This window comes from Anomaloglossus baeobatrachus, chromosome 5 (genome assembly GCF_048569485.1).
Source record: "Anomaloglossus baeobatrachus isolate aAnoBae1 chromosome 5, aAnoBae1.hap1, whole genome shotgun sequence".
In the NCBI taxonomy this organism is placed as follows: domain Eukaryota; kingdom Metazoa; phylum Chordata; class Amphibia; order Anura; family Aromobatidae; genus Anomaloglossus; species Anomaloglossus baeobatrachus.
Window position 1 is genome coordinate 415447706 of NC_134357.1, and position 14659 is coordinate 415462364.

The 14659-nt window shown below is 53.5% G+C and overlaps 1 protein-coding gene across 1 annotated transcript in view; it reads right to left on the minus strand.

Annotated features, from left to right (window-relative positions):
* The window catches only part of PSMD11 (proteasome 26S subunit, non-ATPase 11), a 93535-nt gene that overhangs the window by 37535 nt on the left and 41341 nt on the right, over positions 1–14659 (minus strand). Inside the window, exons 9-11 of the mRNA XM_075350267.1 lie at positions 9063–9125; positions 8825–8950; positions 7207–7242 (exon numbers count right to left, since the gene is read on the minus strand). Coding sequence (XP_075206382.1) covers positions 7207–7242; positions 8825–8950; positions 9063–9125 — 225 coding nt within the window. The remainder of the gene's footprint in view (positions 1–7206; positions 7243–8824; positions 8951–9062; positions 9126–14659) is intronic.

Consider the following 14659-nt stretch of genomic DNA (forward strand, 5'->3'; position numbering starts at 1 on the left):
ACACTCAAAAGTGTAGCTCCTCCCTCTGAGCTATTACACCCCCTGGAGAACCAGATCTAGCCAGTTTAGTGCAAAAGCTGAAGGAGAATAGCCACCCACAAGTAAAAACAGAGCAAGAACCGGAACAACCGGAGACTCTGTCAACAACAACAGCCGGTGAAAACACGCGGAACAAGAAGTGCCAACAGGCAACAGGGAGGGAGCTGGGTCTCCCAATACGGAACTATAAGAAAAATAATTTACGGTAAACAAAATTCTCTTTTTCTTTATCGTTCCTATGGGAGACCCAGACCATGGGACGTCTCAAAGCAGTCCATGGGTGGGAATAAACAAAAAAACTAAGTAGGCGGAGCCTAACTTCACAAATGGGCGACAGCCACCTGAAGGATGCGTCTGCCCAAGCTCGCATCTACCGAAGCATGAGCATGCACTTGGTAGTGCTTTGAAAAGGTATGCAGGCTAGTCCAAGTGGCCGCCTGACAGACCTGCTGAGCCGTAGCCTGGTGCCTGAAAGCCCAAGAGGCACCGACAGCTCTGGTCGAGTGTGCCTTGATCCCCGGCGGGGGAAGCACCTGAGAACACTGGTAGGCATCCGAAATGGCCGACCTAATCCAACGGGCTAAGGTCGGCTTAGAAGTAGAGAGGCCCTTACGCCGACCTGTGGTTAGCACAAAAAGAAAGGTGCACCGCCTAAGAGCAGCGGTGCGAGACACATAGATCCGGAGAGCACGCACCAGATCCAAAGTATGCAACGCTTTTTCAAAGCGATGAACAGGAGCCGGACAAAAGGAAGGTAGGGTAATGCCCTGGTTAAGGTGGAAAGGAGAGACCACCTTAGGAAGAAAGTCCGGAGTCGGACGGAGAACCACCTTGTCTTGATGAAAAACCAAAAAGGTGACTCCGAAGAGAGCGCAGCCAAATCAGAGACTCTCCTGAGGGAAGTTATGGCCACTAGAAAGACCACTTTCTGTGAAAGACGAAACAAAGAAACCTCCCTAAGAGGCTCAAAGGGGGGTTTCTGCAAAACCGTGAGAACCAAATTGAGGTCCCTGGGATCCAAGGGCCGCCAGTAAGGCGGAATGATGTGAGACGCGCCTTGCAAGAAGGTGCGGATCTGAGCCAGCCGGGCGAGACGCCGCTGGAACAGCACTGACAGAGCCGAGACTTGTCCCTTGAGAGAGTTGAGGGACAGTCCCAGCTGCAGACCGGACTGTAGAAAGGACAGAAGGGTCAGCAAGGAAAAAGGCCAAGGAGGATAGCCGGAAGAGCGACACCAGGACAGGAAAATCTTCCAAGTCCTGTGATAGCTCTTGGCAGAGGAAGACTTATGGGCCCGAGTCATAGTGGAGATGACCTCGGGGGGGATACCAGAAGCCATCAAGATCCAGGACTCAAGAGCCACGCCGTCAATCTGAGAGCCGCAGAATTCTGGCGGAAAAACGGACCTTGTGAGAGAAGGTCTGGACGGTCCGGAAGATGCCACAGCACCTCTACGGACAGATGGAGCAGGTCTGGGTACCAAGCTCGCCTGGGCCAGTCCGGAGCAATGAGAATGACTCGACGGCCCTCCAGTCTGATCTTGCGCAGAACTCTGGGCAAGAGCGCTAGAGGGGGAAACACGTAGGACAGACGAAACTGGGACCAGTCCTGAACCAGAGCGTCCGCGGCGAAGGCCTGAGGATCGTGGGAGCGAGCCACGTAAACCGGAACCTTGTTGTTGTGACGGGATGCCATTAGGTCCACGTCCGGAGTGCCCCACTTGCGGCAGATTGACTGAAACACTGCCGGATGCAGGGACCACTCGCCGCCGTCCACGGTTTGACGGCTGAGATAATCTGCCTCCCAGTTTTCCACGCCTGGGATGTGGACTGCGGATATGGTGGACTTGGAGTCCTCCGCCCATTGAAGGATGCGTTGTACCTCCAACATTGCCAGGCGGCTGCGTGTCCCGCCTTGGTGATTGATGTAGGCAACGGCTGTCGCGTTGTCTGACTGGACTCGGATGTGCTTGCCCGCTAATAAGTGGTGAAAAGCTAGGAGAGCCAGAAGCACGGCTCTGGTTTCCAGCACATTGATCGAGAGGGCTGACTCGGATGGCGTCCAGGTGCCCTGCGCTCGGTGGTGGAGACATACCGCTCCCCAGCCGGATAGACTGGCATCCGTGGTGAGGATCACCCAGGACGGGACCAGGAAGGAGCGCCCCTGAGACAGAGAGAGGGGCCGAAGCCACCACTGAAGGGATCTCCTGGTCTGTGGCGACAGAGCCACCAACCTGTGCAAGGAGGAAGGCCGCTTGTCCCAACAGCGGAGAATGTCCAGCTGCAGAGGACGCAGATGGAATTGGGCAAAGGGAACAGCCTCCATTGACGCCACCATCTGACCCAGCACCTGCATCAGGTGTCTGATGGAATAATGGCTGGGCCTCAGCAGAGAGCGCACCGCCAGTTGGAGGGACTGTTTGATTAAGGGCAACTTCACAAGAGCCGGCAGAGTCTCGAACTGCATCCCTAAGTACGTGAGACTCTGGGTCGGAGTCAGAGTGGATTTTGGCAGATTGACAAGCCACCCGAATTGGGCTAGAGTGGCGAGAGTGAGCGAGACACTCCGCTGACAGTCTGCGCTGGATGAAGCCTTGACAAGAAGGTCGTCCAGGTAAGGAATCACTGCCAACCCCTGGAGGTGCAGAACCGCAACCACTGCTGCCATGACCTTGGTGAATACCCGAGGGGCCGTGGCTAACCCGAAGGGGAGAGCCACGAATTGGAAATGTTCGTCTCCGATTGCAAAACGCAGCCAACGCTGGTGAGAAACTGCAATTGGCACATGCAGATAGGCATCTCTGATGTCGATGGATGCCAGGAAATCCCCTTGGGTCATTGAGGCAATGACTGACCGCAGAGACTCCATGCGAAAATGCCGCACCTGAACATGCTTGTTGAGAAGCTTGAGATCCAGGATGGGCCGGAAGGACCCGTCCTTTTTGGGGACTAGGAAAATATTTGAGTAGAAACCTCTGAACCGTTCCCGGGCGGGAACCGGTACAATTACTCCGTTGGCCTGCAAGGATGCCACGGCCTGTGAGAAGGCGGCGGCCTTGGAGCAGGGGGGAGTTGACAGAAAAAAATCTGTTTGGCGGGCTGGAAGAGAATTCTATCCTGTAGCCGTGGGAGATGACATCCCGCACCCACTGATCGGAGACGTGTTGAAACCACACGTCGCCAAAGTGGGAGAGCCTGCCGCCGACTAAGGACGTTGCTGGCGCGGACAGATAGTCAAGAGGAGGCTGCCTTAGTGGCAGCCGCTCCTGCGGTCTTCTGTGGACGCGCTTTTGTGCGCCAGTTGGATTTTTGGTCCTTAGCTGAGTTAGCGGACGAGGCCGAGGGCTTAGAGGACGACCAGTTAGAGGAACGAAACCTCGACTGATTCCTACCCTGGACAGGTTTCCTGGTTTTGGTTTGTGGCATGGAAGTACTCTTCCCGCCAGTAGCTTCCTTAATAATTTCATCCAGCTGTTCACCGAACAGCCGAGACCCAGCAAAGGGGAGTCCAGCAAGGTACTTCTTTGAAGAAGCATCCGCCTTCCACTCTCTAAGCCACAAGATCCTGCGGATAGCGAGGGAATTAGCCGAAGCCACCGCAGTGCGGTGAGAAGCCTCCAGCATGGCAGACATGGTATAGGATGAGAAAGCTGAAGCCTGAGCAGTTAAGGTAACCATCTCAGGCATAGATTCCTTAGTGAGGGAATGCATCTCCTCCAGAGAAGCAGAAATGGCTTTGAGAGCACACACTGCTGCAAAAGTCGGGGAGAACGAGGCCCCTGCCGCCTCATATACAGATTTGGCCAGAAGGTCAACCTGGCGGTCAGTTGAATCCTTAAGTGAGGTGCCATCAGCCACTGATACAACGGTCCGGGCTGAGAGTCTAGACACCGGGGGGTCTACCTTTGGTGAATGAGCCCACTCCTTGACCACCTCAGGTGGAAAGGGAAAACGGTCATCAGAACCATGCTTTGGGAAGCGTTTGTCAGGGCAGGCCCTGGGCTTGGACACAGCGGCCTGAAAACTGGAGTGGTTAAAGAACACACTCTTTGTCCTCTTAGGCGAGGTAAACTGGTGCTTTTCTGCCAGAGAGGGTTGTTCCTCTGATACTGGCGGATTGAGATCCAGTACAGAATTAATTGACGCAATCAAATCACTAACATCTGAGTCACTTTCGGACAGACCAATGGGGCACATGGAGGTAGTCTCCGAGCCCCCAGTAAAGGCATCCTCCTCGTCCTGCGAGTCAGCTTCTGAGACCGAGCCGCGGGACAAGGAAGGAGAGGGAGCCCTGAGTCTCTTCTTTGAAGGACGGGGTCTGGACCAGATGATGAATCCTCTGTGAGCTCCGGTCCAGAGAGAGACCTAGCAGCAGAGGCACCCTGTGAAGGGGGCTGATGCATGCTCAGCAAAGTCCTGGACAGCGGTCCCATGGAGTCGGCAAAAGACTGGGAGATAAACCTGGTTAAGGATTCTACCCAAGCCGAGGGGGGTCAGCCACAGGAGCCGGAGCAGCCTGAGAGACCCCTGGGGGGGGCGATTCCAGGCTGAGCATAGTCAGGTTAGAGCAGGCATCACAATGTGGATAGGTGCTCGGTTCCGGCAGTAGGAGCCTACATGCAGTGCATACTGAAAACAGCTTTGGGAGCCTTGCTCCTCGTGTGTGACATGCTGCTAGGAGTGAGGGCTCTGCCAGAATGACCCCCAGAGAGTATATACAGAGGTCCACAACCAGAGGTTGTGGCTTACCAGACCGCTGGAGCGGTGTTGTGTGCCCTCCAGATCCCGAAGCCCGGACCCCCAAGCACCTCAGCAGGGATGCTGCAGACCAGAGCTGATTGCAGGGAAAACGCTGAGAAAATGGCCGCCGGAGCAAAGAGAGGGGCGGGACTCATCTCTGAGAGCGGGATCTGGAGGGCCAGAGACTTATAGGGGAGGAGACATGTACTCAATGAGGAGTGTCTCTCCCCTATGCAGAACAGCCGCTGGGCGGAGCCGCACTGTCCCTCTGCATGAATGACATGCGAGGGCAGTGAAACCGAAACTAGGCCTCCGGCGAAGCCGGGGCCTAAATTTGAGTGGTGCGGCCGGCGCGCAGGCACCATCGGCGCGGTTCTCCGGCGACAGCCAGAGAACCCGCCGGAAATGTCACAAAATACACTCAGCACACTCTCCCACAACAATAAAGTGCAGGGACCCCCAATATATAAACGTCTCAGGTACTTAGCTTGCTGAGACGCAGGGTTCCAAATCCCTGGGGATGAGTGCTCCGGTCCAGCAGGATCCTGAAGGGCTGCTGATGGAGACCGGTCTCCTGCCAAGCATGGAGAACCGTGCTGGCTCCCACTTCAATCCAGAGCCCAGGAGGGATGGTGAAGGAGCGCGGCATGTAAGGCTCCAGCCTTGCAATCAACCTTAACAGCACCGCCGACACAGTGGGGTGAGAAGGGACATGCCGGGAGTCAGCTTGGACCCGCTTTTCTTCAAACTCTTTCCAAAAATCAAAAATCAGATGAGAATGCATGTGTGGATGTATGTCTCCTGACACAAAGCGATAAACTGGCTAGATCTGGTTCTCCAGGGGGGTGTATAAGCTCGGAGGGAAGAGCTACACTTTTGAGCGTAGTACTTTGTGTGTCCTCCGGAGGCAGAAGCTATACACCCATGGTCTGGGTCTCCCATAGGAACGATAAAGAAAACTTTAATTTACAGGTTAATCATTGGGGGGTGTCTCAGACGCCTGCAATGATTAATCTAGGATTTAGTGGCAGCTATGGGCTGCCATTAACTTCTTGTTACCCCCCGATTGCCAACGCAACAGGGCAAATCGGGAAGAGCCGGGTACAGTCCCAGAACAGTCGCATCCAATAGATGCGGCCATTCTGGGCGGCTGCTGGCTGATATTGTTAGGACTGGGGGGCTCCCCATAACATTGAGCTCCACATCCTGAGAATACCCCCCCAGCCTTCAGCCGTATGGCTTTATCTGGCTGGTATTAAAATTGGGGGGGGGATTTATTTATTTTACTGCACAGCATAGACACGCCCAGCGGCTGCTGTGATTGGTTGCAGTGAGAAAGCTGTCACTCAGCGTGGGGGCGTGTCTGACTGCAACCAATCATAGGCGCCGGTGGGCGGGGACAGCAGGGAATACGAGATTGAATAACGGGCGGCCGGCTTTTCAAAAGAGGAGAAGCCGCCGGAGCAGTGTGAACACCGTGCAGCGCCACGCTGGTAATCGGAATCGGTGAGTATGAAAGTGGGTGGGTGGGGGGGGGGGAAGGGATAGACCGACATGGACAGAGAGAGAGGGACAGAGATAGTGACCGACAGACCGATCGACAGAGAATAGAGACCGAGAGGGAGACCGACTGACAGAGAATAGAAATTGACAGACATTGTGAGACCTCACGCGTTTCCAGTGTTTTAGGAAACATGAGAGAAATGTGTTTAGAAAATCGGATGTCACTAGGATGGTGTGAGTGCCCGTCCAGTGACATCCGATTATTTACACGCTCCCATAGACTTGCATTGGAGAGACTCGCAGGAGAAACTCGCCAAAACGCAGCATGCTGCGATTTTCTCAGTCCGATTTGGACTGAGAAAAAAAACAAAAAAAAAAAAAAAACACAACAACGCAGATGAGAGCTGAATCATTCACTAACATGTGTCCGAGTGCAATGCGAGATTTTCTCGCATTGCACTACTGCGAGAAAATCGCAAGTGAGAAGCTGGCCTAATGCAGTAACCAACATGGCTCCAGCATTACCATGATTGGCAGGCAATCCCCGCATGTTTAGTGACTGAAAAACCACTGCAAAACATGCAGGGTGAGGACTAAAGCATGGCTCCTGAGCAAAAGGATACTCGATCGAGTCCATAATGTGAGCTAGGGAAAAGAAAACAGGTAAGCGTCTCCTTCCCAGTTCTCATCACAAGCTCAACTTGACATGCAAAAATAGGGAAGGAACTGTCAACCAAGGCAAGTTGGGAGAAGCTGGAGAGTTTCTTCTCCATTGCCTGGATTGTTAATAGCATTTGGTAACGAGGGAGTTGGTATACATTTCATTCGCCTTCTTGTTAGGGCAGCATGATCAGTAGTATTAATTGAATAAGCATGTAGTGATATAAAACGCTTTTAGTGATCAGAGCTGGCAAACATTTCTTACCTTTGACAGTTTGATGAGACTGGATATGTGATCAATCTACAAGGAAAACCAAAGCAAAAGTTACACACAAAGTTTAGGTAGCAACAGATCACACAGTGACATTCTATGAAGAAACCATCTCTTTTTGGTTAGAAGGGAGCCTAAAACTATGCTAATAGCACGAGGAGGCAACCGATCTCTGTGTTACTGATGTCTATAACTTGACAGTTAATTCAATTCTAACTCGTGCCCAGTGCAACGTGCCACCAGATGATGCCATGTGCAACGTGCCACCACACCATGTGCCCAGTGCAACGCGCCACCACACCATGCCATGTGCCCAGTGCAACGCGCCACCACACCATGCCATGGGCCCAGTGCAACGCGCCACCACACCATGCCATGGGCCCAGTGCAACGCGCCACCAGACCATGCCATGGGCCCAGTGCAACGCGCCACCACACCATGCCATGGGCCCAGTGCAACGCGCCACCACACCATGCCATGGGCCCAGTGCAACGCGCCACCACACCATGCCATGGGCCCAGTGCAACGCGCCACCAGACCATGCCATGGGCCCAGTGCAACGCGCCACCAGACCATGCCATGGGCCCAGTGCAACGCACCACCCAGACCATGCCATGTGCCCAGTGCAACGCGCCACCAGACCATGCCATGTGCCCAGTGCAACGCGCCACCAGACCATGCCATGGGCCCAGTGCAACGCGCCACCAGACCATGCCATGTGCCCAGTGCAACGCGCCACCAGACCATGCCATGTGCCCAGTGCAACGCGCCACCAGACCATGCCATGTGCCCAGTGCAACGCGCCACCAGACCATGCCATGTGCCCAGTGCAACGCGCCACCAGACCATGCCATGTGCCCAGTGCAACGCGCCACCAGACCATGCCATGTGCCCAGTGCAACGCGCCACCAGACCATGCCATGTGCCCAGTGCAACGCGCCCACCAGAACATGCCATGTGCCCAGTGCAACGCGCCACTAGACCATGCTATGTGCCCAGTACAATGCACCATCAGACCTTACTATGTGCCCAGTGCAACGCTCCATCAGACAATGCTATGTGCCCAGTGCAAATCACCATGAAACCTTGCTTTGTGTCCAGTGCGACATGCCATCAAACCTTACAATGTGCATACTTGATGCTGCCAAGTACCAAGAATATATTAATATTATAACCCACTAGTTAACGGTAATCAATGTATACAGGATATCAATACACGGAAGTCTAAACAAATGGCAGCATGTGGTTGGCTTTAGACCCCTGAAGTACAGACACTACTGTGGCAGCACCCAGAACTGAAGTGATATCTCTATAAAACAATATGGTATCACGTGTGGTCTGGGTTCTGTGGCCATGACATAGATCCTAATTCTGTTTGATGCACAAATTAAATCAACCTAACATTTGTCACTGACACAGATTAACTGGCCGTCAGTCCCCAGACATCAGCCATTGGAGAATGTGGTAGAACAGGTTGGATTTAATCATAGTTTCTCCAAAATAAGGTGCGTTATGCTTCTGGTTCTTGCTAACCCCTGTGCTAAATTCACAAAATACTAGCAGATTTGTCCATAGTAAACACATCAAGCTTTACTGTCTCCCCAACACTTACCTGTACCCTAGAGAAAGGCTCAATGACTCGAATAAGGTTCTGTTCCAACAAGTTGTCATAGAGTTTAGCCAGGTGAGTGCTAATAATGGGGTCCTCCCGCAACTCTGCCTTGTAGTCTGTCAGTGCCTGCAGGATTTACAAGATAAATCTGAATTCTACAGCAATTATGGCCACAGAAGTGATCTCAGGGAGAACATCACTGCTCATGCAAGTGTTTACACACAATGACGGCTCTTACCTTCTCAAAATTGGCAAGGGAGCGGTTCTTGCTGGCCTGGGCCACACACTTCAGTGCTTCTGTCTGGAAGACAACGTCATACCTTTACTTTTAAGTTTCAGGACAGCCACAGAATAAAGTGGTATACAGATGACAGATGTGAGTATTGTCACATAGAACAGCTGATCGAAAAGGGGCGAGAGAAGGCAAACTCTTCTGGGGTGGATTAGCTTGAAAGGCCCCTCTTAGGCCTTGTGCCCACGGGAGAAAATACCTGCGGATTTTGCTGCTATAAACCTGCGGATTTTCTAGATAAATCCGCAGGTTTGCGCAAGTACAGACACTCCCTATGTTACATAGTTAATTAGGTTGAAAAAAGACCTAGGTCCATCTAGTTCAACCTTCCTCCACCAGTTCTACATTTTATCATTTTTTATAGAATAAGGGGGCACCTTTCTGCTATTGGGATCACCATCAGCAAAATTAGGGCAAATTAAGACAGGAGAAGAAGAGTTGCTGTATATAGGGATCAACCAATGCGTTTTTGTTCAATTAAAAAAAAAAGAGAATTTTGTTTACTTACCGTAAATTCCTTTTCTTATAGTTCCGTCTTGGGAGACCCAGACCTTGGGTGTTTAGCTTCTGCCTCCGGAGGACACACAAAGTGTAGCTCCTCCCTCTGAGCCTATACACCCCCTGGGAGCCAGTCACAGCCAGTTTAGTGCAAAAGCTGAAGAAGAATAGCCACCCACAAGTAGAACAGAGCAAGAGCCGGAACAACCGGAGACTGTCCACGACAACAGCCGGTGAAAACACGCGGAACAAGGAAATTGCCAACAGGCAACAGGGAGGGTGCTGGGTCTCCCAAGACAGAACTATAAGAAAAAGAATTTACGGTAAGTAAACAAAATTCTCTTTTTCTTTATCGTTCCTTTGGGAGACCCAGACCTTGGGACGTTCCAAAGCAGTCCATGGGTGGGAAATAAACAGAAAAACTAAGAAGTAGGCAGAACCTAACTTCACAAATGGGCGACCGCCGCCTGAAGGATGCGTCTGCCCAAGCTCGCATCTGCCGAAGCATGAGCATGCACTTAGTAGTGCTTCGAGAAGGTATGCAGGCTAGCCCAAGTGGCAGCCTGACAGACTTGTTGAGCCGTAGCCTGGTGCCTAAAAGCCCAAGAGGCACCGACCGCTCTGGTCGAGTGTGCTTTGATCCCCAGCGGGGGAGGCGCCTGCGTACTCTGGTAGGCGTCCGAAATGGTCGACCTAATCCAACGGGCTAAGGTCGGCTTAGAAGCAGGGAGGCCCTTGCGCCGACCTGTGGTTAGCACAAAAAGAGAGGTGCACCGCCTAAGCGCAGCGGTGCGAGACACATAGATCCGGAGAGCACGCACCAGATCTAGAGTATGTAGAGATTTTTCAAAGCGATGAATAGGGGCCGGACAGAAGGAAGGTAGGGTAATGTCCTGGTTAAGGTGGAAGGGAGAGACCACCTTAGGAAGAAAGTCCGGAGTCGGACGGAGAACCACCTTGCCTTGATGAAAGACTAAAAAAAGGTGACTCAGAGGAGAGCACAGCCAAATCAGAGACTCTCCTGAGAGAAGTTATGGCAACCAGAAAGGCCACTTTCTGTGAAAGACGGTACAAAGAAACCTCCCTAAGAGGCTCAAAGGGATGTTTCTGCAAAACCGTGAGAACCAAGTTAAGGTCCCAGGGGTCCAAGGGCCGCTGGTAAGGAGGAATGATGTGAGACGCGCCCTGCATGAAGGTGCAGACCTGAGCCAGCCGAGCAAGACGCCGCTGGAACAGAACTGACAGAGCCGAAACTTGACCCTTGAGAGAGTTGAGGGACAGTCCTAGCTGCAGACCGGACTGTAGAAGAGACAGAAGGGTCGGCAAGGAGAATGGCCAAGGAGGATGGCCGGTAGAGCGACACCAGGGCAGGAAAATCTTCCAAGTCCTGTGATAGATCTTAGCGGAGGAAGACTTACGGGCCCGAGTCATAGTGGAGATGACTTCAGGAGGAATACCAGAAGCCGTCAAAATCCAGGACTCAAGAGCCACGCCGTCAATCTGAGGGCCGCAGAATTCGGGTGGAAAAACGGACCTTGCAAGAGAAGGTCTGGACGGTCCGGAAGATGCCACGGCATCTCTACGGACAGTTGGAGCAGGTCCGGATACCAAGCTCGCCTGGGCCAGTCCGGTGCAATGAGGATGACTCGACGACCCTCCATTCTGATCTTGCGCAGGACTCTGGGCAAGAGAGCTAGAGGGGGAAACACGTAGGACAGACGAAACTGGGACCAGTCCTGAACCAGAGCGTCCGCGGCGAAGGCCTGAGGATCGTGGGAGCGAGCCATGTAAACAGGAACTTTGTTGTTGTGACGGGATGCCATTAGGTCCACGTCCGGAGTGCCCCATTTGCGGCAGATTGACTGAAATACTGCCGGGTGCAGGGACCACTCGCCACCGTCCACGCTTTGACGGCTGAGATAATCTGCCTCCCAGTTGTCCACGCCTGGGATGTGGACTGCGGATATGGTGGACCTGGAGTCCTCCACCCATTGAAGAATGCGTTGTACCTCCATCATTGTCAGGCGGCTGCGTGTCCCGCCTTGATGGTTGATGTAGGCAACCGCTGTCGCGTTGTCTGACTGGACTCGAATGTGCCTGCCCGCCAGCAGGTGGTGAAATGCTAAGAGAGCTAGAAACACGGCTCTGGTTTCCAGCACATTGATTGAAAGGGCTGACTCGGACGGAGTCCAAGTGCCCTGTGCTCTGTGGTGGAGACATACCGCTCCCCAGCCGGATAGACTGGCATCCGTGGTGAGAATCACCCAGGACGGGGCCAGGAAGGAGCGCCCTTGGGACAGGGAGAGAGGCCGAAGCCACCACTGAAGAGAGCTGTTGGTCCGTGGCGACATAGCCACTAACTTGTGTAAGGAGGAAGGCCGCTTGTCCCAACAGCGGAGAATGTCCAGCTGCAGGGGGCGCAGATGGAACTGGGCAAAGGGAACAGCCTCCATGGACGCCACCATTTGACCCAGCACCTGCATCAGACGCCTGAGGGTATAACGGCGGGGCCTCGGGAGAGAGCTCACCGCCAACTGGAGTGACAGCTGTTTGTCTAAGGGCAACTTCACAAGTGCCGGCAGAGTCTCGAACTGCATCCCTAGGTACGTGAGACTCTGGGTCGGAGTCAGAGTGGATTTGGGAAGATTGACAAGCCACCCGAATTGGGCTAGAGTGGCGAGAGTGAGCGAGACACTCCGCTGACAGTCTGCGCTGGATGGAGCCTTGACTAGAAGGTCGTCCAGGTAAGAGAGCACTGCCAACCCCTGGAGGTGCAGAACCGCAATCACTGCTGCCATGACCTTGGTGAATACCCGAGAGGCCGTGGCTAACCCGAAGGGGAGAGCCACGAATTGGAAATGATCTTCTCCTATTGCAAAGCGTAGCCAACGCTGGTGTGAAACTGCAATTGGCACATGTAGATAGGCATCTCTGATGTCGATGGACGCCAGGAAATCCCCTTGGGTCATTGAGGCAATGACTGATCGCAGAGACTCCATGCGAAAGTGCCGCACCCGAACATGCTTGTTGAGAAGCTTGAGATCCAGGATGGGCCGGAAGGTACCGTCCTTTTTGGGAACTAGGAAGAGGTTTGAGTAAAAACCTCTCAACCGTTCCCGGGCGGGAACTGGTACAATTACCCGGTGGCCTGCAAGGCTGCCACGGCCTGTGAGAAGGCGGCGGCCTTGGAGCAGGGGGGGAGTTGAGAGAAAAAAAATCTGTTTTTCGGGCTGGAAGAGAATTCTATCCTGTAGCCGTGAGAGATAATATCTCTCACCCACTGATCGGAGACTTGTTGAAACCACGCGTCGCCGAAGTGGGAGAGCCTGCCACTGACTAAGGACGTTGCTGGAGCGGGCAGAGAGTCACGAGGAGGCTGCCTTAGTGGCAGGACCTCCTGCGGTCTTCTGTGGACGCGCTCTTGAGCGCCAGATGGATTTCTGGTCCTTAGCTGAGTTAGCGGACGAGGCGGAGGGCTTAGAGGACGACCAGTTGGAGGAACGAAAGGAGCGAAACCTCGACTGAATCCTACCCTGGGCAGGTTTCCTGGTCTTGGTTTGTGGCATGGAAGTACTCTTCCCGCCAGTAGCCTCTTTAATAATTTCATCCAGCTGTTCACCGAACAGCCGTGAACCAGCAAACGGGAGCCCAGCGAGGTACTTCTTTGAAGAAGCATCTGCCTTCCACTCTCGAAGCCACAAGATCCTGCAAATAATGAGGGAATTAGCCGAAGCCACCGAAGTGCGGTGAGAAGCCTCTAGCATGGCAGACATGGCATAAGAAGAAAAAGCTGAAGCTTGAGAAGTTAAGGCAACCATCTCAGGCAGAGATTCCCTGGTGAGGGAATGCATCTCCTCTAGAGAAGCAGAGATGGCTTTGAGGGCCCACACTGCTGCAAAAGTTGGGGAAAACGCGGCCCTCGCCGCTTCATACATGGATTTGGCCAGAAGGTCAATCTGACGGTCAGTGGCATCCCTAAGGGAAGTGCCATCAGCCACCGACAACGGTCCGGGCTGAAAGCCTAGACACCGGAGGGTCTACCTTTGGGGAGTGAGCCCACTCCTTGACCACCTCAGGTGGAAAGGGAAAACGGTCATCAGAACCACGCTTTGGAAAGACTGTCAGGACAGGCCCTGGGTTTGGTCATAGCGGTCTGAAAACTGGAGTGGTTAAAGAACACACTCTTTACTCTCTTAGGCGAGGTAAACTGGTGCTTTTCTGCCAGAGAGGGTTGCTCCTCTGATACTGGCGGATTGAGATCCAGTACAGAATTAATGGAAGCAATCAAGTCACTAAGTTCTGAGTCACCCTCGGAAAGAGCAATGGGGCACATGGAGTTAGCCTCAGAGCCCCCTGTAAAGGTATCCTCCTCATCCTGCGAGTCAGCTCTTGAATCAGAGCCGCGGGATGAGGAGGGAGAGGAAACCCTGCGGCGCCTCTTAGGAGGACGGGGTTTGTGCCCTGATGATAAATCCTCTGTGAGCTCCAGTGGACGGAGGTCAGAGGATAGGGATCCTAAAGGACCCTTAGCAAGAGCATTAGAGGCACCCTGTGAAGGGGGCTGATGCATATTCATCAAGGTCCTGGACAGAAGTCCCATGGACTCAGCAAATGACTGGGAGATAGACCTAGAGAAGGACTCTACCCAGGCCGGGGGTTCAGCCACAGGTGCAGAAGCAGCCTGAGAGACCACTGGGGGTGAGACTCCAGGCTGTGGCACCTCCAAGTTAGAGCAGACATCACAATGTGGATAGGTGCTCTGTTCAGGCAGCAGGAGCTTACATGCAGCGCAAGCAGTATAAAGCTTTGGAGCCTTGCTCCTCGTGTGAGACATGCTGCTGGAGTGGGGAAAACAGCCTCTACAAAGAGAATGAACCCCAGGGAGTATATTCAGAGGTCCACAACCGGAGACCGGCTGTGGCTTACCAGACCGCTGGAAGCGGTGTTGTGTGCCCTCCAGATCCCGAAGCCCGGACCCCCAATGCACAGCACCTCAGCAGGGATGCAGAGTGCAGGATGGCCCAGCGCAGAGTGAACCCTGTCCA